Source organism: Balearica regulorum, chromosome 3 (genome assembly GCF_011004875.1).
Source record: "Balearica regulorum gibbericeps isolate bBalReg1 chromosome 3, bBalReg1.pri, whole genome shotgun sequence".
Taxonomy (NCBI): Eukaryota; Metazoa; Chordata; class Aves; order Gruiformes; family Gruidae; genus Balearica; species Balearica regulorum.
In genome coordinates, this window is record NC_046186.1 from 3,451,070 (window position 1) to 3,474,902 (window position 23,833).

Sequence of the window (23,833 nt, forward strand, 5' to 3'; positions counted from 1 at the left end):
CTTTTGAAATTGAAATCCCAGAGAGACTGTAAAGTTTAGCTGCGTAAGAGTTAAAAAACAACCAACACTGGAAACAGTCTGGCTTTTGACTTCTGCTAACAAATAAAAATCCAAACTTGGGGTGAAATTAGAAAGGCTGCTTTGAAGGGCACCCACAAAACTTAGGATGCTTCGATGTAACATGAAAAATTATTTTGCTGTCTTCTTCTATTGAGAAGATTAATTTTTTCACCTCGAGCATGGAGCTTACTCATGATTCTATAGCAACCGTATGGTATTAAGTGGTATTTTGTTTAAGGAAGCCAGGGAACAAGCCCAGCCAAAGCAGCATCATAATGGTTAATATCTGGACAGCACTGAAAAGCAAATGCTACAAGGGTTAAAAACTACTGGTAATCCAGGGTGAAAGCAGAGAAAGGCATCTTGTTCTCCTTTACAATAAGTAAAACTACAGTCACTTTGCTGCAATAAATGAGCATGTCCTGAGGCAAGAAAGGTGCATTGCAAACCAAAGTATCTTAAAAAAGGAAGAGTTCAGCTGCAACTAAAACGTCTGAAACCATGTGGACTGCGTGCTTCACACTAAGTTTTTCCCACTGGACAATAAAAGCAGCTTAAGGAAATTTTTTCATATTAACATCTGCATCTTGACAATGTTTTTCAAACCACGTTAAGCAACTCAACTGAGCTAAGACAATAAAAAAAAAAAAAGTACCCATTTTATTCTGCAGAGCAGGCCAATGGGATGTTTTAGATTTACGCTGCTGAAACACAGCCAGGTCCAAAGTCAAAGGAACAGCTAATGGAGTTGAATTCTGGTCAGCTCCTCTGGATGATGCCACGATAACTGGCAGGCTTTCAGGGCTGTGCTGTCAATTTGCTGTGGCCAATGCAGTATCAGAACCACACTGGAGGATGATGAATGCTTCTTCCCATTCCACCACTCCTGAGCTCACCCATCTCTTCTGACAGCACTCAGCTGAGTGGGACTGAGATGCCAGAATCCATCCCGAATGTTTAAGCTCTCATACAAAACTGCTGCTGGTGGTGCCGAGTTCCGGCATTACTCATTTCCAGGTTCACAAACTGAAACAAGCCCTAATTTGGTTATAAATCTTTTCACTTTATAAATGGCAATACTAATGCATCTGACCCGCTATGCTTTTAAAATCTGTTTGGTCTCCTAATTTCACAGAAAACCTTGCTCCATCTAAGACAACTTTTTGAATTCCAGATGCACCACTGAAGGTACCATGAAGGTTGCCTGTGACCCAAAGATTTAGATATGGTTAATAAAGGCCAGCTCCTTTAGCTTTGTTGCAGTGTTACAATTGCTTGACAATAATCAACTACTGGCTAGGAAACAAAGGGAGGTTTTTTATTTCATTCTTTAGTATTGACACTCAGACGTAAACCTTTAATTAGACTAAGTACTTTGGGAAGAAAGGACAATCATTTTATATGAAAAAGGAGATAAATGAAAAAAAATTAAGCATGACTTTGCAAAAATCAATGAAAAAATAGAGACAGTTTTGCAAACCCCCTCCCGCTTCCAAAAGTGGAGCTGGGCTATCAGAAGTGAAAATAATAAAGGCAGTAGTAGGGTGACTTCCCCCCCCACCCCCCGGATTGAGAAAAAACCCAGTCTGTGTGAAGCAGCAGACAGTAATTCACTGGCTTTCACAGTCTTAACCGCAGCGGTTAAAACCAGGCCTGACTCTGCTTGCCGTTATACGACTTGAATGGAGTTGCACCAGAGCGAATCTGGGCTGAAGGCAGCACAGGCTCTGCCGTGTTAAAACATAGCTCTTGCAAAAGCCACCAAGGTGACCCGTCTTACTGGAAGAGGCAAAGCTGAACTGGTTTTTATCAAGTCTTGCTTTGCAGACATGCAAGGCTTGGCCCTACACCTAGAGACCTTTTTAACATGGCGCTGAAGCTCGTGGCCTGTCATCGTGTTCTCCCTCGAAAGAGCTATATTTAAACACAGTCTGTGGTTTCAGTTGCAGGTAGAGCAGGGTGCTCAAGACTGGATTACATCGTGATGTCTGGCTGGTGTGTTTACACAGACTTCTCTAACCTGATAAAGTTCAAATGTCCTCAGAGTCCCAGCTTGACTCTTAAATGGTTAAATGTGCTCGCAGCGCTGCTTCTTCTTTCGCTGCGCTCCTTCGATACACTCATCTGTCTCCTCTTTTTGCCTTTTGTGTTTCTTCTTATGGCGTTTCTTTTGCTTTGCCTCATAGTCCTTTACGCTGAGATCTTCCTCATCAGACATTCCCGTATAAATTTCTCCATTGCCCATATTTTCATCGCAACTAATGCTTTCGCCTTTATGCTGTTCTTTATGTTTCCTTTTCTTTTTCCCAGAGTGACACTCCTTTAATGGAGCATCCAGTTCCTTTCCATTCAAGCTACCTATCTTAGATTGTTTCACTTTTGGTTTCTTGCAGTACTCTGTACTATCTGCTTCATCTCTCTTCTGCTTCTTCTTTTTCTTTTTGACTTTGGTTTTCAGTTCTTCTGAAGGCTCCAAAGCTTCGTCAGCTGTTGGGCAGGAATTGTCCACCTTTGTTTCTGTTTCATGCTGGGATCCCTTCAGTTTTGCCATGCGCTTAGCAAAATATTCCTGTACAGTGAGAACACTCTTCACTGTATTGTAAGCATCTGCAGGCTCAGATAGCCAGCGGTTTCTCTTCTTCTCTTCCTGAGACTCAGGATCGGTAATATCCTCCTGCCAGTGAACAAAGAGGAGCAGGAGTGAGAGTCAGAAATAATGGCTTTAAACATAACCGTATTTTTTTGCACACTAATAAGGAAAATATTAAAAAAAACCATAAAGTGCTTTGAAAATTAATTGTAAAAGTATAGACTTTGGCAGAAGTGAGAGGCAGCTCCTAATGCAAAAGACGGCGTAGGTTTAGGGAGAAGAGGTGGCAGTATGGAAGGCAGCAAGAAAACACAGAACAAGACAATTCTCTGTTGTTTTGACTTTCTTACTCTTTACCTACTCCTGTGCAACTCATGCAGATTATGTATAATACTGTCATACTCTGTGTATTACACTCTCTGTGCAAAGGCACATGTCTCTACAAGATATAAAACAACATGAAAAATAATACAGTACAATCTATTAGCCTGTGGCATAAAGGAAATCCCATGCCTGGAATACCTCTACAGCAAAGTGCAAGAACTTATGATATACAGAGCAATCCAGCATCGATGCATCTCTTCCATCTTATCTGATCTTTAGAAATGTTTGTTTCGTAGCTCGTTTACTGTCATTGTGTCCTAGATGTTGTTATTTAAACATGCTCCATTTGATCATACATTATCAGATGGCAAAAACAACATCACAGGTTAGATCTTACAAGGCTTCTGCATAGGCAAAATAAATAGCTGCTGAACTCTAGCTGCAGGTGAATACCTATAAAAAGAGTCTAGTATCTAGAAAGTAAATATAAAACAAAAAGCAAAGTATAGCTGTGGAGCTAGATGTTATGTATGGCATGAAGGGAATTGACTCTGAAAAAGCAACAAATGCAACAAGATGAAAATACATAACTTGTTAAATTATCTGTGACTTACAAAATAAACAAGCCAAAAAGGCAGCTGAAATTCAGACTTGTTTACATGGATACTGAAGCACTCAAAAATAACCCTTTGTGGCATATCCTTTTGGTTGGCAGAAGTCACAAATGACTCCCGGAAATGTCCCAAATTTTACTTTTTAATTTTTTTTTTTTTTAATTTTTTTAAGCCTTCTATGAACTGCAGGTAACCAAGCATACCCCTCTCGATGGGAAGAGCTGAGCAGGTAAGAATTGTGTAGAATCCTTACCAACACCTGGCCTACAACACGCTTCTTGAACAGGAGGGAATCCGCAGCTGTTAGTCAGATGTGAGTATGACAGAGATGCTTCACTGTTTTTCCATTCATAAATGCACAGCCAGATAAGAACATCCATTCTACCCATACATCTCCTACGTGAACTGAAGTGACTATAAAATGCAACCAAATCAGAGCAGTAATATTTCATGCCCACTTTTGCTGGCATAAACTGATACACAGGGTGAAGGCCAGCAGAGAACTGGGAGATACAAAACCACTTATCTCAACACTTTATGGTTATTGCATGATGGTGTAGATAAGTGATCTGGCTCTCTTCAGGGCATCGTTAAACCTGCTAGCTGAAGTGGGGTTTATTAGGGTTTGTGAGTAAGGTTGTGCAGGTCTGACTCCTTATGCATCCATAACCTTTACTCACATGAGCAGGAATGCAAAAATTTGTGGCATTAGTGATGCATTACGAGTAGCGATTTCCTCATACATCTGCTTTCAAGAGAGCTATTCCAGTGGAACAAAAGTAACGCTACACTTGAGATTCCAGTGATGTTTGTGTGGGCACTTACAAAAATTAGGTACTTTTCTTGTAGGAATGCCTTGCAGTGTACCTCCAGGGAAGCTTATGAAGTAACTGAAACTATTCGACTTCTGACAAAGAAGTCTGCAAAGAGATGTTGAACATGGGGGAAAAAAGCGCCTGTATCTACACACATCTATACATACAGGTTACATTTAACAGGGGAACTGCAACAGAAGTTTGACAAGACAGAATCCACAGAATAAATGGACTGAGCTATGTTTGTAGTCGCTCTCTTTTTAATAAGATATACCTCCCAACCCAAGCAAGCAGCGTTAGTCTGGATCAAAAATAAATGCCCTGCTAAAGCAGAGTTAAACAGGTCACTTTTCCTTTTCCTTCTACCCACAGCAGGATTTTGACACCTTGTATTGCAAAATGACAAACAATCTCCCGGGTTTGCTGCTGCTGCTGCCAGCCAGAACAGTTTCCCTCCCCACCCCAATATGTAAAACGTACTTGAGACCAGAACACCAATTACCCCCTGGCCAACCAGGAAAGGATTTATTTTCTCATTCCCTTGGTGACTTCAAATCCTGACAACTTAATTACTGTAATTGAAGGCAAATATTACTTGATCTGTACACGTTTCTTTTATAAAATACATTAGGCATTAAAAAAAAAAAGTTCCTTTGGTTAAGCTGAGGAGTTCAGAAAGTATGCATGATCCCAGAAAATAAGAACCTTGCTCAGAAACTCCTTTATTGATAAGAATTTTAATAACCATGGGCCACTGAACACAGAACTAACAGGGCATGGAGACAAGCAAAGAGGTGCCAACCCTAGAAAACCTCTCAGTTTAGGAAAAGCTTATGTGAAACCATAAATCACCTGGAAGGGCTGTTAAATGCCAGAAGTGTTCCTGCTCCTGTGATGTACCTGTCCTAGTAGCCATGGGAACACCGCTGAACTCTAAACACGGGTTTTCTCTAACCTCTCGACGGGAGACTCGCGGCATATCCAATTCCTCCCCAGCGCTTGCATATAAAGGTTTCAAAGCAAAATAAGATATACGTACTCAAATGTGTTTCTGCAACTTCTAAAAAGCAATTTATTACACAAGATAAAAAGATGGAAAGAAACACTCCCACTCTGCAGAACAAATGATGCTGTAAAAGGAAAAGAGCAATTGCACCGTAACGGGTCAGAGGCCTGAAGATCGGGCTTTGGTGGAGATACGTGTGTCCACACTGCAAGTTCCAAAACTGCCAACGAAATTGGGCTGAGCGGATGAAATTAAAAGGAGTTGGGAATACTGGCCTCCAGGGAATTGGTAGGATGGTCCCAAGCAAGAGAAAAGGATTGCTTGAAACATGGTGTTAAATGTGGAGTGAGTAAGAGGAAACAATAGGAAAATTCAAGGAGAGGCTGGGAAGTGCACAGGAAAAGATGAAGGTCAATTATAGCCAGAAGTCCCCTGTAAATATCATCTGTTTATGTAATTAGTTAAATGTATGGAAAATAATTTGAAGCGCATAAAGGACTCCAAGTACCATCATTTTTTTTCTGCCTGCTTTCTTCACTTGAGACACACAATGCTGATTTAATCATTAAGTTAGTGCACTAAACTTAAAGAGTGAAATCCTGGTTCCCTCGATTCCTTCAGGATCAGGATTGCATCTCTAAGGCATCGTAATCTCAGAGCACCTTTCAACCACAGTTAATTAGTGAAGAAAAAAATAGGGGATTAGGGTCAATTATATACAGAAAACGATTCACATCACATTGTGAAAACAGTTTGGCAACAGGAGAAGCTCAAAATGGAAAGTATTTAGACATCTCATGAAATCAAATGAGTTTGAAACCCAAATATCTTTGGAGGTTTAAGACCTTAGGTTGAAGACTTAAAATCCAAAAAGAAAAACTGCATCCGCACATTACTCTGGGAGGAAATATACGACTGATCAGCAAAGACAAAGGATGCCAGTACATAAGCAACAGAAACAGCTTGGATTAATTCAGTGAAGTTTCCCTCCTCTTCAGACTGCAAGTGTTTCTTTCTTAGCACTTACAGCTTAGAATAGGGGAATCAAAAAATCTACTATACAGTCTCAGATCTGCCACATACAAACTATAATTACTTAAGTTATTTCACATGGCTTTGCTTCCTCATTTCCAAATGAGGGGGTACTAATTCACAAGCAATTTTGTTAGCTTAAATTCACAAAAATGACACAAAAGGAAAATACAGAAGGGGTGAGCATAAAGGCAGAATAAAACTAAACTATAAAACTAAACTATAATTTCAGCAGATTCTCTCTTAAATTACACAAAATGGGATAGATGAAGTAAGTAGAGGCTAAACCTCTAGCCTGAGTTACAAGGCAATCACACGATCATTCATAGCTTTAAAACACAACTCTGCAGTCTGGCTGAACCACAGTGATTAGCTACTTTCTTGTTGAGAAACCATAACAATGAGATTAATATAATCCAGTTCTGTTTCTGCCACTTCAGATCCTCACTGCAGAGGTGTGTTGGGATGACCCCACGCAGTGCACAAAACTTGACAGGCAAGAACTGAGGGCATCCCTGTATCTTTCTAACCCAGGTCTAGCTGTAATGGCGAGAAGCACAGCAGATTATTCATGAAGAGTCACTCTGGAGCTTTGCAGACATTAAGGATGACAGAGTCTTGCTTTAAGGAGTTGACAACTTAAAGTTAAGTATGAGCATAAACATTTGGATTGGGATCAAACAGGCAAGAGAGTGAACAAAGACTTGTAGCGTGATGAGTTTAAGCAGGATTAAAATAAATACATGCATAAATAAGGCCACGTACCATCAGTTCTCAAGTCAATTCTGGCATAAGAACAGGTACCCAGGAGGCTCTAATGTTTTCAATTTACCTGCTTAAGATTGGTATACTGCAGACAGCATCTTAGGAAGAACTAATGATAACAGAATTCCAATACAGAAAGGGCTGATGCAAAGAGAAAAGGGGACAATTTTCCCTGTGCTTATGAGGAAGAGGACAAGCAGCAGCAGATCTGAATTCCCAACGTGAAACTTGGGAAACAAACCTATCAGTATATCTGTGAAGCCTCAACAACCACTGAGAGTCTCAACTGTTGAAAGCAACTCAGGCAACTATCAGGAAAGCATTAGGTAGAGTTAATCCTTGCTTGGAATGGAAAATGGAAGATCTGGACTCTAGAAGCGTCTTCCAGCCTCATAATGCTTTAAAAACTTAAAACAGAGATACAATTTGACCTCCGTAATAAAAGAGGGTTCAATGAAAGAGATGAAAACCAGGAACACTAGACCTGGAAAGAAATGGTACAAAATTCAGGTCACCTGCAAGTTCCTTCTTTTGTTGACCCAGGTATTCCAATCCCCAGGATACCTCATATAACCATAGCAAGGTTTAATTTTACTGCTATTTATACTGAGTGCCAATATAGCAAGGAATCTACTTATGGGAAACGGAATGAAAATCCTGGATGTTTAATACCTGGCCGGGCTGTATGACGTGATACCATTTTTTCAAAGGACAAGTTCCAGTCACTATAGAGAAGCACTTTACTGTTTGACTCCATTAAAATAAATTCTGTGATAGAATACATTGAAAAATCAGCTGCTACTTTGCAGTTGGGTTTTAACTACTATATTCCACATGAACTATCAGGTCTGTCTCCTACCCAGTAAGGACAAGGAGAGAGGTTAGGAAGTAACTAACGGAAAGAGGACAAGGAAAAAAACCTTTTAAGAAAAATATCAAACTATTTTCTCTGTGGAATTATGAAGATTCATTTTTGCTACATCTGCCTCCATCTGACATGACAAAGAAGGAACAGTCAAGACTGCTCTTGTTGCACTTGAAAAGGCCAAAAGGCCAAGGAATTCTACTGTAGGAAATCTCTGCTTAGAATAATTCTGGGGTTAGTCACGGAGTCATTGATTGGAAATGACCTCTGGAGCCTCCGGCCTGGAGCAGGACTACTGCCAAGGCTGGACCTGGTCAGATTTTCATAGCCATGGAGTCATGGAAACCTCCAAGGATGGAGATTCCACAGCCGTTCTGGATACCTGTTCCAATGTGGCACCATATCCTTGTGAGGAGGTTTTATTACCACACAGCAGCACCCGTTTCAGTCTACGGTATAAATCTACAGGTGCTTGGTTTTCAAGTACATTTACATTGTATCTGCTGACTCTATTTTTTATTTTAGTTTTAAATTCCATGGTGATGTGTTTCTATTAAAACTGCATTCAAATTCTCCCAGGCTGTCTTGTAATTCTATTTTATATTTTTGCCAAAAGCTCATCCCTCAACAAGTGGCCAATTTTAGCATTTTCATTTATTCTTGTAATTCACACGTTACTACTTCTAAAATAGAAAGCCACTATCTCTCTTGCTGAATATTATCTCTAGGTATCCAAAAAGCCATTTGTTTGTCATATAAACAACACATTTTTACTGTCGTATGACGTACTGGATCCCAGCCTGTTTCCATCAACGAAACGGGAGCCGTACAATAAGTCGCAATACTCAGCCGGGTTTTGCCTTCAGCCTGAAAACAACAGTATAACAGGAAGCAACAGGGTTGCAAAAGTGCAATGGATTAAATTTTGGCCAGAGACTTGATTACAATGATAGTCATGGGGATTCATTCCAGCTGTCATTATCAGAGCCTGGTCAGTCCTACAGTATTAACAATTACAATACTAGCAGTTACAACACCTGTATTTCTAATGGCAGCTTGGGAACCCTGATGCTGTGTCGCACAGAGCACACAAACTTCCTCCTACTGTTCTTACACTTTTCAGGAAAAAAAAAAAAAAAGGATTCATTTAAGTTTTGGAAAACAAAGGCAGCAAGTAAAAATCCACAAGCAGAAGGCAGCCTGTGAAAGGCTAAGGGAGAATACGCACAGTGAGATAATGCACAAGAGGTGGAGAAGACTGAAGGTACAAAGGGAAAGAGTTAAAAAATCAGCACACTGTGGAGAAGAAAAATCCTTTTCATATCTTGAAAGAGAGACACTTAGATATCCTTGTGACATCTCATTTCACTTTAGCTACACTGCTGAGGCCAGCAAAACCTCTTTTCCTTTGCATTTCCTTGCAAATTACATCTGTGCGTTAGACTGAATATAAACAAAACTAAAGGAAGAGATTTCCCCTAGGATCTCTCTATTGGCACGATACAGAGATCCAAACACAGTGACTTCATCTTCCCAGAAGCACCTAAATCAATTCTAACTGTTCTGTTCTCACCTTGAATAACAGAGGAAGTATGGTCCGGTAAAACGAGCAGAGGACTGGGAAGGTCACGTTTCCCAAGTTCTCTTCCCAGCTGGTGGGAAACCCTGGAGAAGAAGTTATTCCCTCCAGCTCTGGCACGGGCTATCAAATCACAAAACATGCCTCATCAACGATATGAAACTTGCAGCAAAGTTAAGAGTTTCGTTAAGTGTTTCTAAAGTGCTTTAGAAAGATCCTTCACAGAGGCATCACAGACGTGCAAGAGCTACGCAAGTGCTGGAATAACCCCGCTGTCCCACTCACCTGACAGTGCTACATGGATATGACACTTAACAGTGAACAGACACATTGCAATTTTTGTCTGTTCTGTCATATACCTGTATATAACCAAATCACCAAGAGACTCTCAAATACAGTATTTTCAAGGAGTGGGCAGGACTATAATTAAATCAGTACAGACTGTTTTTTTCATCCTGTACCCATACTATAAATGCCAACGCCTTCGAATGTCCAGGACAGTCATTCCAGTACTGCAGGTATTATCCCCGTGGCAGCAGTACTGTAAGGCACGCTCAGAAGCAATCCAAGTCATCTTCACATAGTAGTTTACTACTGCCATGTCATTCCCTGGGCACTTTTCATTATCCCTTTGTAATTTGTGTGGAACGGGCAGCTGCTGTTAATCCTTTCTAATCAGGATTCAGAAGACCGAACCCTTCTTGATTCTTGAGTTGAGGACTTCTTATAACTCACAGATACAGCAGAAACTTAAGGGACTACATGAGAACTAACAAGTGGGCTTGGCCAGCCAAATTGTGAATACAAAGGTATTAACAAGGTCTCTGAAGATTTAAGATGCCGAGATAAGCCACTGAGATAAAGGATGCAATAAAAATCATTGGAAGTACCCAGAGGAGAGAAAGGAGTTCTGGTAACAATCCTCAGAGCAAGCAGAGTCAGCATCACAGCTTGGCTTCTAGCAGAGGAAACTACAATAACACCTGCCTGTGTAAAACTTCACTTCTATGTCTTTTCTCATAATAAATGTAGAAAAGTGTATCTGTATATAAATAAAATGCTTCTAGGAGCACTTGAAGCAGATAATTTAAATGGCCAAACCTTCTCTCCTTCCCCCTTCCCCTTAGAAAATGCTTCTCAGAAGGAAAATACTTGAAAATCTTCCGCTGCTTTGCTCTGAGCGGGTAGTATGCAAGGGAGCTGATCCACGTATGAAAATCAAGTCAGATCTCTGTGCAAGGGTACAGACATTTCCTGTTTTTCAGTACAAGCTGTAGCCAAGGAGCTGCTGAGAAATACCTTGTGTCACTTTTTAGTCACTTATTTGTTAAGTGTGCCTTCATCATAACTTGGTTCCTTTTCTCTAAGCAGGTGTGAAGAAGTATTCGCAGCACAGGAAAATTAATCAGAACATTACAATTTACAGCAGCATAGACCATAAATACCAGCAAAGCCCTCCTGCCTGAAAGTGTGCAGACTAAGAGACAGATGCAGAAAAACATGACAAACAGCAAGAATGAGAACTGAAATCTGAAATACAACTGCACGGATGCATGTGCACATTTCTTTATGTCTCTCATCTCTAAGGGTCTGAAGAAAACAGTCTGAGGAAAGGGTTTTATTTTTCAAGAAATATCACTCATGCAGCATACCTACAGTTCATATGGATGTTATTCTTGTTTTCAAGAATTCACACAGTACAGCCCTGCAACTATAACCAAGCCAGGCACAATCTCCCTGCAGCCTTCTTTCATAAATTTCTGCATTTTTTTCTTAATCGCTGCCTTTAGTTTGCTTCCTTGCACAACTATTCTGACAAGTCAACTCCTCAGATCAATTCAAATTAGCACCCATCCTCTCCCCCCACAAACCAACTCAACTCTGCTACGCTATGCTTTACAACGCTTCACCATTTTCAATCACAGACCGAAGTGTTTAACTAACCGTATTGCCCATGTCCTACCTTACCCTTTAACTATCTGATATGTGTAACATCCTGCCCTTGTTCTGTCCATCATTTTATTGTAAGCTCTCTGGGGAAGCAATTAGCCCACATGTGAGCACTATATAACATAATTAACAAATAATAACCACTGAGAAATGTAGGCCAAAAAAGCAAAGTTATCGGAGCAACATTTCTGCAGAGACTTGTATTGTTCTGTACTCACTTGCAGCGTTAGCTTCCAAGTTCCTGGAGGCACATATTATACTCCAAGCAGCATAAAAGCAAAGGTGAACACTGTGCTTTAAAGAAGACATAAGATGTCCTGACTTTATTTGAATTTACAGGCTTTGCTATTTTTCCACATTCATTAACGTTACCAGTAGTGAAGTATTTACACAGAACACTACAGTTAATAAATTTCAGAATTCACAGTGAAAGGCTTATAATTTGGCTCTAAATTAACTTTGGCAACAAGAGTATCAAAGGAAGGAAAGACAGGATGACTGTAACCCTGAGCAAGATGTAACACAAACAGTGTAAGTGACATCATTTAGTACGGAAAAACTGCTTGAGGAGGCAAGGACAGAACCTCCTTTCTTGGATATTCATACCCACGCTCCATAATAGCTAGTAGCAAATGGCAGCAAGTGTTGCTGTCCTAACAGGCAAAGCCTAAAAACTCCCTCTTATTTCAGCAGAAATAAACTATTTCCCATTCCTGAGGCTTCCTACAGTAGGACAGGTATTTCAGCCTTTTGCACACTTGCTAGAAAGTGTAAGGAGTCCTGGGTATCCCTCCAGTACTGTCTCTATCCCCTTGATACTGAAAAATCAGTTTGGCTGTTAAGGTGCCAAAGCAAGTGGAAAAAGGTTTCTAATAAGCCTGAAGTAGATTTCTCACTTCATAAGGATGTGGGGAGCTAAGGAAGCATGAAGAAGGATGAACAAAGGGAAGAAAAGGAGAAGGGATGAGTTTGGAGTGGTTATTGGGATGAAGAAAGATGGCACTTACGATGTACAGAAGAGGAATAACGTTCAGGAAAGAAAAGGAGAAAGTATGTGATTACATCTCCACAGCTCTCATCCTTGAGTATGTTCGCAACAGTGACTACTCTGAAATGCTGATTTTAGATCCAGCAATAGCTGATCTTGTCTTGAAATACCAAATCAAGGTGGTCCCTACTGAGAACATGACAGTGAACAGAACATTTCAGCCACAAAGCAGGTGGAAAACTTGTCATCGAGCAGTTGGCACTACTCTATGGGCAATCCCTGGAGACTACAAGTGCCAGCATGACCTCCGCAGCCTTGTAGCCTGAGCAAGACAGAGCACGTATGCTGTGACCTGTAACAAAGATGCTGGCTTTTCATGGTCAGTTTGTGAAATCTGCAATCTGTGGCAGAACTTTGGCTCTATCAACCTGCAAAACAACTCCTCTGTTTTAACCTATGTAAGCAAGCCATTTGAGAAGAGAATAGCTTAGATCAGCATGTACAGTATCTACATTACCAAGGCCTGCTTCAATGCCAAAGAAAATCTTAACTATCCAAGTGAAGATGACAGGTCTTGTGCTTCAAAACTGATAGAGAGCCATATGACGTTGAGATAGTTTGTACCCTTACAGTCAGGGTCTTATCTCAGCTCTTCTGCTCACAGGCAATCCAGCTCTGATCTCCCAAGCATTAAAGGTAAAAAACGTTTAGTTTATTTGTGCTTCACATCTGTACCTGTCCAGACTGCTCTTGGGTTTACATCACTTTCCTGCCCTGGGAGTAAAGAGCCTTACTTTCCACCTTCAAACTCCTCCTCAGACTTCATTTCCTTTGGCTTGCTTTCCATGGCTGACCTTTGTGTTTCTGCTCTGTTTTTCTTGCCTCCCTTTGACTCCTGCATCTCACAAACCATAGCCTTCATTTCACACCCTTCTTTGCTGCTTCCCTTCTTCCTTACCTTTTTTTTTTCTTTTTTTTTTCTTTTTTTTTTTTTTCCTTTTTTTTTTGGGGTGATGGTTGCTTCTATAATTTTGACCTGGGTGAGTTTTAAAGACACACGTGTCTTTCATTATGCTAAGTATTAGCTTTATGGTACCACATAAAGATTTAGCAGTAATGTTAAAAATGACAATGAGAAAATCCCTGTGCCTGTAATTCCAAAAAGATTTCCTAGGATTTTATTATTAACACTTTATGTAGTGCCCTACGGGGAGTGAAGTGCTCTATGGTTGCCCAGTGAACCACACAAAACACATAACCTGTGCCTCAAGGGACTTGCAGGTTAAAGCTATGAGTGGGTACAAAACAATACAAATAATTGCCAGGTAGGCAATCCCACAGGCAGCGTGCGTGTTCCAAGCTGGAATGTCTCCTGGCACAGGAGCTTTGAAGGAGTGGGAATGGATGCCTATCGCAGCTTAACAGCAAAGTGCTCCAGGAATAAGCAGCAAAATGAAGAGAAGACTCAGGAGGAAGTGTCAGATTAAAGGAAAGACCAATTTGTTCCCAATGTCTCACTCCTAATACTCTGCTGTCTACAGGTAAGCAAAGGCAAACAGCGTAAACCACAGCTGCTGTCTCCAGTCCCGCAGCCGCACCCTGGGAAGCTGTTCTGTTGAGAGGGAAGCGGTGCTGGTTGGGGTCTCAAATCCTTAGTGGAAGGCTTGTTGTTCACATAGAGGTCCTAACTGTACTGAAGCAGAGAGAAACGAGATGCCAGACAGCACAGAAATTTTTGGTTTAGGTTGAGCGCTAAAAGGATATAGAGAGAAGAAAAAAAAACCTTGCCCAACAGACCTGAGTGGCCTAGCATTTAGCAAAAGCTGCAGAAGCTATAAAAATTTTGTTCACTACCAGTTAGACTCTTAACTATCCACCCTTAAAAGCTGCTTTCTACTTTTGCTTTACCTCCTTTCAGTCAGTCTTCCTACTACCCTGCTCTCCTTTCATTAGGTGAGCCCTCTGCTCATCCCTTCTGCTGCCTCCAAAAGCTGGGTGGTCCCTCCGTCTCGAGCGGAGCTCCACCATCAAGTCAGCCGGTCTCAAATCTCAGCAGTGACTCAGCAACGCCAGCTCAGTTTTATTTCTTCCCTTCGCTACCCCGCACTTAATGCCGTAAGAAAAGCAGGGGGGTGGAGCCATGGAGTTTTTAAAGAAGTCATTCCAAGCACAGATGAAGGTCATGGCTACTCCAAGATCTGAGCTACGTTTTTCATTTAAAAAAGGATAGTTGTGGTAACTCTAAGCAAAGCAACTTGGCTTCCTGTGGCTTTGCATCTTGTGGCTGGATGACCACATATCTAATGAAGTGCAAGTTCTGATAGAAGCTGTTCCTGTGGTTACAGCATTCATAACAGCTTTCCTCTGTGGATTCTCTGATGTCTAATAATACAGTTGAGCCCAGCTGGGAAAACAATTTGTCTTTCCTTTTTATGCGACCATTTATTTTCATAAAGAGTAGGAATTTAATATTTGTAATGCTGCTGTCTGCCTATGTAACATGGTTGAGATCAGTAAGAGAGGACGGAATAGACAAACGGAATAATAATATATGCTTAATTGACCTGGAAACCAGGCTAAAAATGAGGTAGCACTTTAAGTAGTTGAAATGATAGAAAAAGAAATTAAGTGTTGATAAATACGAAGTAATGCACTCAGGTAAAAGATAACCTAAAATTAAAAAGTTAGGAAGTCAGGCCATATTTCAGCAGTCCATCCAGCCTGCTACTGATAATTCTGTGCATCTAAAATGTAGTATACATTAGTAATTGGATAACTTTAAAAGCAGCATACTGCACAGATATAGGTTAAAAAGAAAAGCCATGTAACGCTGATTAAAGAAGTCCAAAGTCCCCAACTGTAAAGTTAAGCGTGGCAGCACTGCTTACCATTAATTCACATTCATACTTCCTTTAAACCGGTTTCTCTGACATATCTGCTTCATGAGAACATGATTTGTGCTAAAAGGTAGGTGTTGATTTAAGATGGAAGTGAGGCTTAGTGCGACATAGGAAAACAATAATGACAGTATAAACCACCACTAAAGATGATTTAGAGTGAGTGGCTGATTCTGTGCTGAAGCAGATGAGAAGTAGTCATGGAATCTGTCCCACCACCTCTGCCACAGAGGAAATCACCACTGGAAAAGGGGCAATAACGTACAAATGGAAGTGATGAGGCTAAGGTGCAGATGGCAGCTATTAACAAGACTATTTCTGCAGCAATCAACAGCTCTTCAAGAAAAAAAGAATCCGTGCTAAGTCATAGGTGGTAAGGAGCCAACATATCACTAAAGAGGAGGAATTGTTCAATTATTATTCTGGATGCGAGCATTGCAAACGCAGGCACTAATATCCATGTTACAACCTGTTATCAACCACAGCATGTTGAAGGGATTAAAAGCTGATGTCGCACCACCATTCCTCTTAAAATCCTGTGCCAGGCCAGGGTCTTCCAATTTCTCAGCTTAAATATCCATAGAGTTGCAACATCAGACCAACTCTGTTCCTAATGAAAGAAGTGATTCACTTCCTTTCAAGGAGCTACACTGTAAAATGTTGATTAAAGCGCATACTGCCCCCAAAATTTAAAGCAGAGGGAAAAAGAATACAAAGTGAGGTGTAAAAGAAGATGGGAGTCAAGGGGAAAATCAAAGCAGAGAATTCACCAGGAGGTAGAGATTTTATCAAAGCGATTGGTTCATTAGGCAGAAAATTTGACTGTGCATTAACACTGTACAGTAGTGTTTTTCGTTAGTGAGTTCTTCAGGGCAGACACCTTTGTCTTTATACTTGTAAAACACCAATTAGTATCTTGGGCAGACTACAAACAAATCAACATTAAAACAAAGCAGTGAAATAGAACCATTTGTATATCCTGTTAAGCCTGGAGTCACTAGGACAGATTCAACTCTCTGGAGAGAGACCATATTCTCTTTTCTCTAATAGTCTTGCCTGTGTGCGCAGCACATCTGTAGCAGTTAAAAAGCACAAACTTTGATTTATCTCTCTGCTTTGGTTCAGGAGGAGTTCACCATAGGATGCCACTCTGGGAATTCTTGTTACACTTTTCGTGCATGTGTATTCAAGCTAGGTTTAAATCAGGAACAGCGTAACTGTAAGGAGCGGAGTCCTCTGCAGGCTGCAAAGCCCACCCAACATGGCACAAGCCAGCCCTGTGGCATCACTGCTTTCCCAACATGCAACTGAGAGTATCTTTACACATCCTCTGAAGGGATACAGGCACATTTGGGAGTTGAAAGACTGCTGGAAAGGTACTGGAGGACTATATAGGGCGGCAGAAGCCAGACCTGGCTCAGACTTGTCCATATGGTTGGACTGGGAAGGGTCCCTGGCACACACTATCTCCAGAAGTCTACAGCGGGTTTTGTCTTGGAGGGAAACAGCTCATTCACTTTGAAGCAGAGTTTGGGAGGGAATTTACTTATGTGGATGACTGGTCACCAGGATCCAGGAGGGAAAAGGAGGACTGAGTTATATCAGCAAAGGCATATGCTCAAGAGAACTTAATCCAAAGCCACCGCAAGCTTCCCTTTCAACCCGCCCTACCCAACACAGCATCTTCCCCCACTTCCCACACACAATTTCTAAACTGGAGAAGCCACTTAATATTGTTTAACTCCCTAAAATATGTTCAGAGGAGAGACACAGGAAAAATCTCTTGGGTTAGGGTCACAGTAATGGTTAAAATGCCATACTACAGATTCAGTCTGAGCCTTCCCCTGATTCACCCTAAGGGCTGGCCAGGTTGTACTTGCTCTAAGTAGAAAGATGGTAATTTAGACTCATGATGAAAAAAACTGAAAACATGCCAGCCACATCTCTGTCTGGCATGCCAGAAGCTATTAAAACCCTAACCAAGGCTACAAGTAGGAATGCGTGATTTGGGGTTTGCGATTCCTAGAGCAACCTTAATGACGAAGGCTGGAAAAGAACAGCAGTCTTATCTCCATGTTCTACTCCCCATGGTAAAGAAATAATAATCTTAAATAGTAGTGACAGAGATGCAGTTTCAAGAGATGGAAAAGGCTTTCCACATTTAGTCTGAAGCACACAACAGACTCTGCAGTTCATGGAGTTCATATAAGATAGGCACCCATTTAGTGCTTTTTTTAAAAAAACATCTGTAAAGACTCATGCAAGCAGAGTTGATCCCTCTTAGAGAAAACGTGATGAACTTGATGAGCCCTTAAGGTCCTTTCCAAACTGATTTTCTATGAAAAGAAACGTAATACACAGAAACACAAAAGAGAGGAATTAATAACTGCATCCTACGAGTGAAACATGGGTCCAGATCATCTTGCATCTTGTCCTGAGAAGCTCTGGTGGACAGCAGCTTGGTAACAGAACAAGGGTGAGATTTAGAGATTTCATGAAAGAGTTAAATGTTCAACCAGGTAATATCTGAATTTTGAAAGAATTTGGCCACCAGAGCTACTTCCCTGCAACAGTTACAAGAAGCTGCTGCCAATGTTAACATCAGAAGGCAGATACTGACAGGTTTTTTTTGCCCAGTCAGATGCTGGTATTGACACTCATTTAGACAAGCCAGTACAAACACGCATAAAAGGACATTTTTCTATAGCAACGGCTTCTCAAGTAACTAAGGAATTTACTGACAGTCATGAAATCTCTGGCAGGCGGGTGGAAGGCAGTGGGGTTAGCTTCCCAAATGTCCCGGGGCACGGAAAAGCTGATGCGACTCACGTAACAACGGTTCCTACCACGCTGCTGAAGCCTGGGTAGTTTGAGAGATGAGTGACAGCCTCCCTGAGCTGTGCAGCATGCAACAGGAATTATTGCAACTTGGTAAGATGTCCTCTCAGACAGTGGCTGAGCGATGTGGACGATGGGTGACAAATTACAGTTGCAGGTCAGGCTCCTCATGAGAGGACAGAAATTTTTGCAGAACCAACAGCTACTTGAATTTTTCTTTTGGAATGGAAAGCAAATGGCAAGATTCCTTACACGAGAGTTACTGGCCAGTTGTTAAAAGTCAACAGCACACTATCTAACCAGACACAGCTCAACTCTGTGCTAGTGCAGAAGGTAAAACTGATTCAGAGAGAAGTTGATCTAATTTTGCGAAGTCTAGGAGAACAGTGAGCTGGGCACAAGGTGCGTTATGTTCCCTCACAGACTGGGATCTTCACACCCAGAGTTCAGACCAGTTTCCAGTTTTCCTATCTTGAAGAAAAGGGCATGTGGGTATAAGCTTGGACTCTCAGCTGAACTCGCAGCTCGAGCTGCTTCTCAGAAGACCAGCCTCAGCATTCCTATATTTGGATTTTGAATTCGAAACTGTCAAAATTTATGCCTTTAGCCCATCATTAGTTTGAAGGCAGAAGAAAAACCTTAGTCTCAGCAAATTTAATCTGGTCTCAGACTCGCAGCACTTTAGGAAAAGATTTTGCAACTTTCACCAGCAGCTAGATGTACTTTTGTCTTTAAAGCAGAGCTGAAAATACTACAAATCCTGGAGAGCTGATAGCCATGTAAGAAAGACGACGTGAAAGGTTCCAAGATGATTTTTTAAATACCAGAAGAGAAGGTCTGGATAGGTAGCTGACAGTCTGCTCTAGATGACAGATTAGCCAACTCTGCAGGGTACAATTTGCATCTGATTCATGGGGAATGGAAGAGAACTAGAAAGTTGAGATTATAATAAGATTAATCATAGGACTCTAGGGATCCCATTCATCCTGCTGCTGAAGGGTCCTAGAGCTGATTTGTACTATCTGAGCTGCATTTAGGAAGTTATTTGGGGTTATTTGCTGGGACAGAAACATACCTGATTGGAAGGAGAGAAGAGATAAAAGTTTGCTGGTTTTCCAATCAAAGCCAGCCCGTATCAAAGTTATGTGACCACGAGCTGAGATTAAGGACTGTAGTAAACCTCAAATTCCAGACTAGAGCTGAAAAGCTTTGAGATTTAACACTAATAATTCATACAGCCCTCACATTTACCAGGAGTGACTGTTGAAAAAAAAATAATAAAAAAAATCAACTGTACTGCATCCTGAAACAAAGGGAAAGGATGAGATCATACCTATTTCTTCAGCCTTGGTGAGGTCTCAAAGTTAATGTATGAAACAAATGAGGAGACTCGCATTAGCAAGGCATGCCAAAGTCACAGCAATAAATAAATGTTCAAATAATAAGGCTGCACCTTCAGCTGATGTGGCAGCGTACTACACTGCTGTCAAACCCGTGCAAACTGCATTAGTCCCAGGATCTTTGGGTAACTGAAGATCTGGCGCCATGCTTACCTAAAGGTAGACTTTAAAGCACAGCCACTATATAAAGCGCTAGGTTGCCAGGCCAGCAGTTCATTAGAAGAGAAATACTGCACACTTCCAAAGTCTCTTTCCCGCTGTGATCTTCTGTGTTGAACTTGGCATTATTGTGGAATTCTTGGGCTGTTCTACCCATAGGGACACCAAGGCCCAGAAAGCAGTGAAGCAGTTTGCCCCAAATCAATATTTGATGTGGGACTCCTGATTTTGTTCCTGGGTTTCTAGTCCTGGACTTTGGCCACTGAGATATATTTCCACATGCGGCCAGAAGCAGAGCTGCAAGCTGGGGCTTCTTGTGCCTATATTAATGGCAAAAATTAGGAATGAAATCTAACTATTAAGCGTAACAGAAATGAGGCAGTCTAACCAATTCATAACTGTGTTTACATTTTTCCAAGAATTGGCTGCTAACCTGGAGTCACAGCACAGACCCTGGCTAAGATCCTGAGGTCCCGTCACACCGAGGCTCAGGCAGTCCTGGCAGAAGGTTCTCTTTGCTCCAATTCACACTCCCTTTGACTTAGACCCTTCATTTCTAGGTCACATAAAGACAATACATAAAAGAAAACCTCTGATGTTTGTCTATAAAGACACTCACTGTCTAAATAACCCTGTCTTTGAGGACAATTTTTGTCTGACCTTTGTATCAAATCTGATAGCACAACTCTGATTTTTAGAAAACTCTCTTAGAAAAAACCCATTGATTTTTTTTTTTAAACTTGATTCGCCTTCTGGTAGAAGTCTAAACAAACAATTAGGAGTCATGTTGAATTTATACCCTTTGGGGGGAAAAAAACCCAAAACAACCCACAAAACACTACAGTGTCTACAGAGATGTCTATTGACCCAACAGTTATCAGAAATGTGTTTGGGGTTTTTTTTTTGCTGGCACAAAACCAGCTTTCTAAACAGCCAGTGACCCACTTTCACCTAGCTGGCCTCTGAAGTTGAGAGAAGATTCATACCCTCTAGACGTTAGAGGCTCTGTTTGAAGTCACTGCTGTCAGGAGATGGTCAGTTTACGTCTCCTGTCCTAGGACAGGAAAAGGATGCACTCTCAGCTCCATGTGTTGCAGTGAGATAAGCACAAAGATTTCTGTCCTATGCCCTTATCAGCTTTTCCTGCTACTCTCCAGAACAGACACCACCAAAACTGGCAGTAAAAATTAAACTTGCTTAAGCAAAAAGGGGGGAAAAAAAAAAAGACACAAGTATTTCTTATAACTGTAATCCATAAGGTTGAAGTTTTGGGAAAAAAATCATGTTAGGATTTTTGGGAGCACTGAAAACTACCTAAAATCTTCTGTATCCTCACTATAAACTGATCTCCTCCTCTGACTTTCCCAGGATGACTTACATTTTAAAACATCTCACTAGTTAAACAACAGTCTTTACTACTTGAAAGATAGAACTAGTCCCCTTGCAAATAAAACCAATTAGCTGGCAAAAGGACATTCCTTGCATACGGAAATTATGTTGATATATTTAAATTTTTCTTCTATGGTTTCCTATGCTTTTCATTCTCTTTCTACTGCTCCCTCCTTCTCTTCATGTTACTTCTGTCCTTCCACCACAGTTTCTTAGTGTGCAGAGGACAGTCTAGACAGAGCCTCCAAGGACCTCATTTTATCTCCTATTTTTCCATCACCTACCCACATATGATTTAATTTATGGGTGCTTCAGTCTCCACCCGGTATAAAACCGGTGTTGCTTCTTGCTAAAACATTGTCATCCACACGTGAGATGGACTCAATGTCACAGCAGCACGTTGGTCCAATAAAGGGATTTTACAATGTTAAAGGTTTTTTTTCTAATCTTGTGGAAGATGTGGTTGTGCTTCCCAAATTCTCCTCAAATATTCTGGTGGGTGAGCAGCGCTGTCAGGATCCTGTATCCATGCATATACATGCATGTTATGGTTTTGACATGCACTGACACAATCAGTTTCACCTTCCACGGATGGTGCAAACTGCCTGTGCAGTGCAGGTGCAGGAATCAGACCCCACCATCCCTGGCTTGACATTGCCTACATGAGAGCAAGTGGCACTGACATTCATCACCCCAACCAGACAGATATACCTCCCTAATGTCCCTTTAACACATCAACACCACTTTAAGAGGCATCCTCAACTAAGACTCGAACACAGAGGTGATAAATAAACCTTCTAGATAGAAACCAAGTTCCCAGTCTCTCTACAAAGCCCCATTTTCACCTACTGATGTATATAAAACCAAGCACCATTTAGCACATACCCAGCTATCACTGCCACATGGCACATTTCAGAAACATCAGCAATTGCTCTTATGCTCCTCCTCAGCCCTCGATATACATCATTATTACAATTATGACTGCTGACCATCTATTACTGCCTTTTTGAAGTCCCCAAACCCAATCCACTCTTGGCCACAGAAAGGAATAAAACAGCATAGTCATTTTACACATTTAAACAATTTTAGAAAACACATCATATTTCATTCCAGCAGCTATTAAATACACATCATAGAAGTCATGGGGTGCCATGAAAATGGGGGAGAAGTTTATTCATGCGAAGGTTATCACTGAAAGGCAAGGCACAAGAAAGCCGTTGGGTAGTTCAAGACTCCTGACTTCTAGACTCACTTCTGCTACTAATTTCTTGTAGGACGAGGTATTTGGAATAAAGTTTAAATGAACAGTCCAGTTTCATTTTTAAAAGCACACAAGATCCTCAAACATATTAACTTCCTAGGTGACTTGAAGACCTACCTATGTATCTACACAGACGAACATCTGGAGATCCAAAATGAACACAAGCCATTGCAGCTATAGTCCATGTACTGGTTCTTTAGTGTAAGCAGGACTTTCCTGTTAGGTAAGCAAGGAAGCTTCTAAAATTTTGCTTTTAAAATTAATGTGCTCCCTGATACATTTTAATTTAATCATGACTCAGTATCCTCATTAAAGTGAAAAACATAGAATCATAGAATCTTTAAGGTTGGAAAAGACCCCTAAGATCATCAAGTCCAACCGTTGCCCAACATATTTCCCTACATCCATAGAACACCAAAACTTTGTTACTTTTACTGCTACTGAATAAAGTTTTCAAAAGGAAGATGTTGATATATTAGCATTTCTCTAAGTCACTCTGGCATCTCTCTTTAAGTTCTACTACAATAAAGAAAAAATTATTCACTTGAATCCCCTGCAATAATATGGAAATATGGGAAAGACTGATGATTAAATGATCCCTGGGCAAGACAAGAACTATGGTGATGGCATCAAAAATGTCAAATATTCTTTCAAAACCAAACTGGAATGAAACAAGTATTTTAAGACCCTAATCACGTGAAACCACCAGCAGCATTATGCACAGTATTCTGCATAAAACAGCATGTGTGTATGTGCATGTGTCCGGGTGTGTTTATCCCTAGATATCAGACAGAACAGGAAAGGAAGAGCTTGAAACACTTGTCCAGAAAATCCTCAAAAAGAAAACACAGCCAGGACAAATTTAGAAGCTTTACTTAGCTGTCATATCAAAGGCATAGTTGACTGTAAAAGCAACCATTTCTCAAGAATGGCAAAATAAACTTACACAAGTCTCGGGAGGAAAACACTGATCAGAGACTGGATATTGTTAACTGCTGCTGTTTTGGTTAAGCGAGGTCCTTTTTGACACTACTTAGATAGTCTTGTCAAAGAACAACAAAAATGAAAAGAAGAAAAAAAAAAAAAGACGACAACAGCCATTTCAGGGGGAATCTGTTTGGCAAAGCCTGGCTTTGAGCTAGTGTCTGAAGAAACAAAACTCAGAATGAACTTCCTAAAACATTTTTTTGTCTCCTTTGGAAAAGCAGTATAGGGCCTTTTGCAAATTTCAATAGTCTGATTGGCAACTTGTTTCTTGATCAAAGTGAAAGTCTGAAATTTATCTGAAAAAGATTTTCTGA

General features: G+C 40.8%; 1 protein-coding gene across 2 annotated transcripts in view; it reads right to left on the reverse strand.

The window, feature by feature from the left end:
- Nucleotides 1–1,613: 1,613 nt before the first annotated feature.
- Nucleotides 1,614–23,833, reverse strand: part of PINX1 (PIN2 (TERF1) interacting telomerase inhibitor 1) — a 59,428-nt gene continuing 37,208 nt past the window's right edge. For both annotated transcript variants that reach the window (XM_075750376.1, XM_075750375.1), the window contains one exon: nt 1,614–2,734. In XM_075750376.1, the coding sequence (XP_075606491.1) occupies nt 2,129–2,734 (606 nt within the window). In that variant the 3' untranslated portion in view covers nt 1,614–2,128. The remainder of the gene's footprint in view (nt 2,735–23,833) is intronic.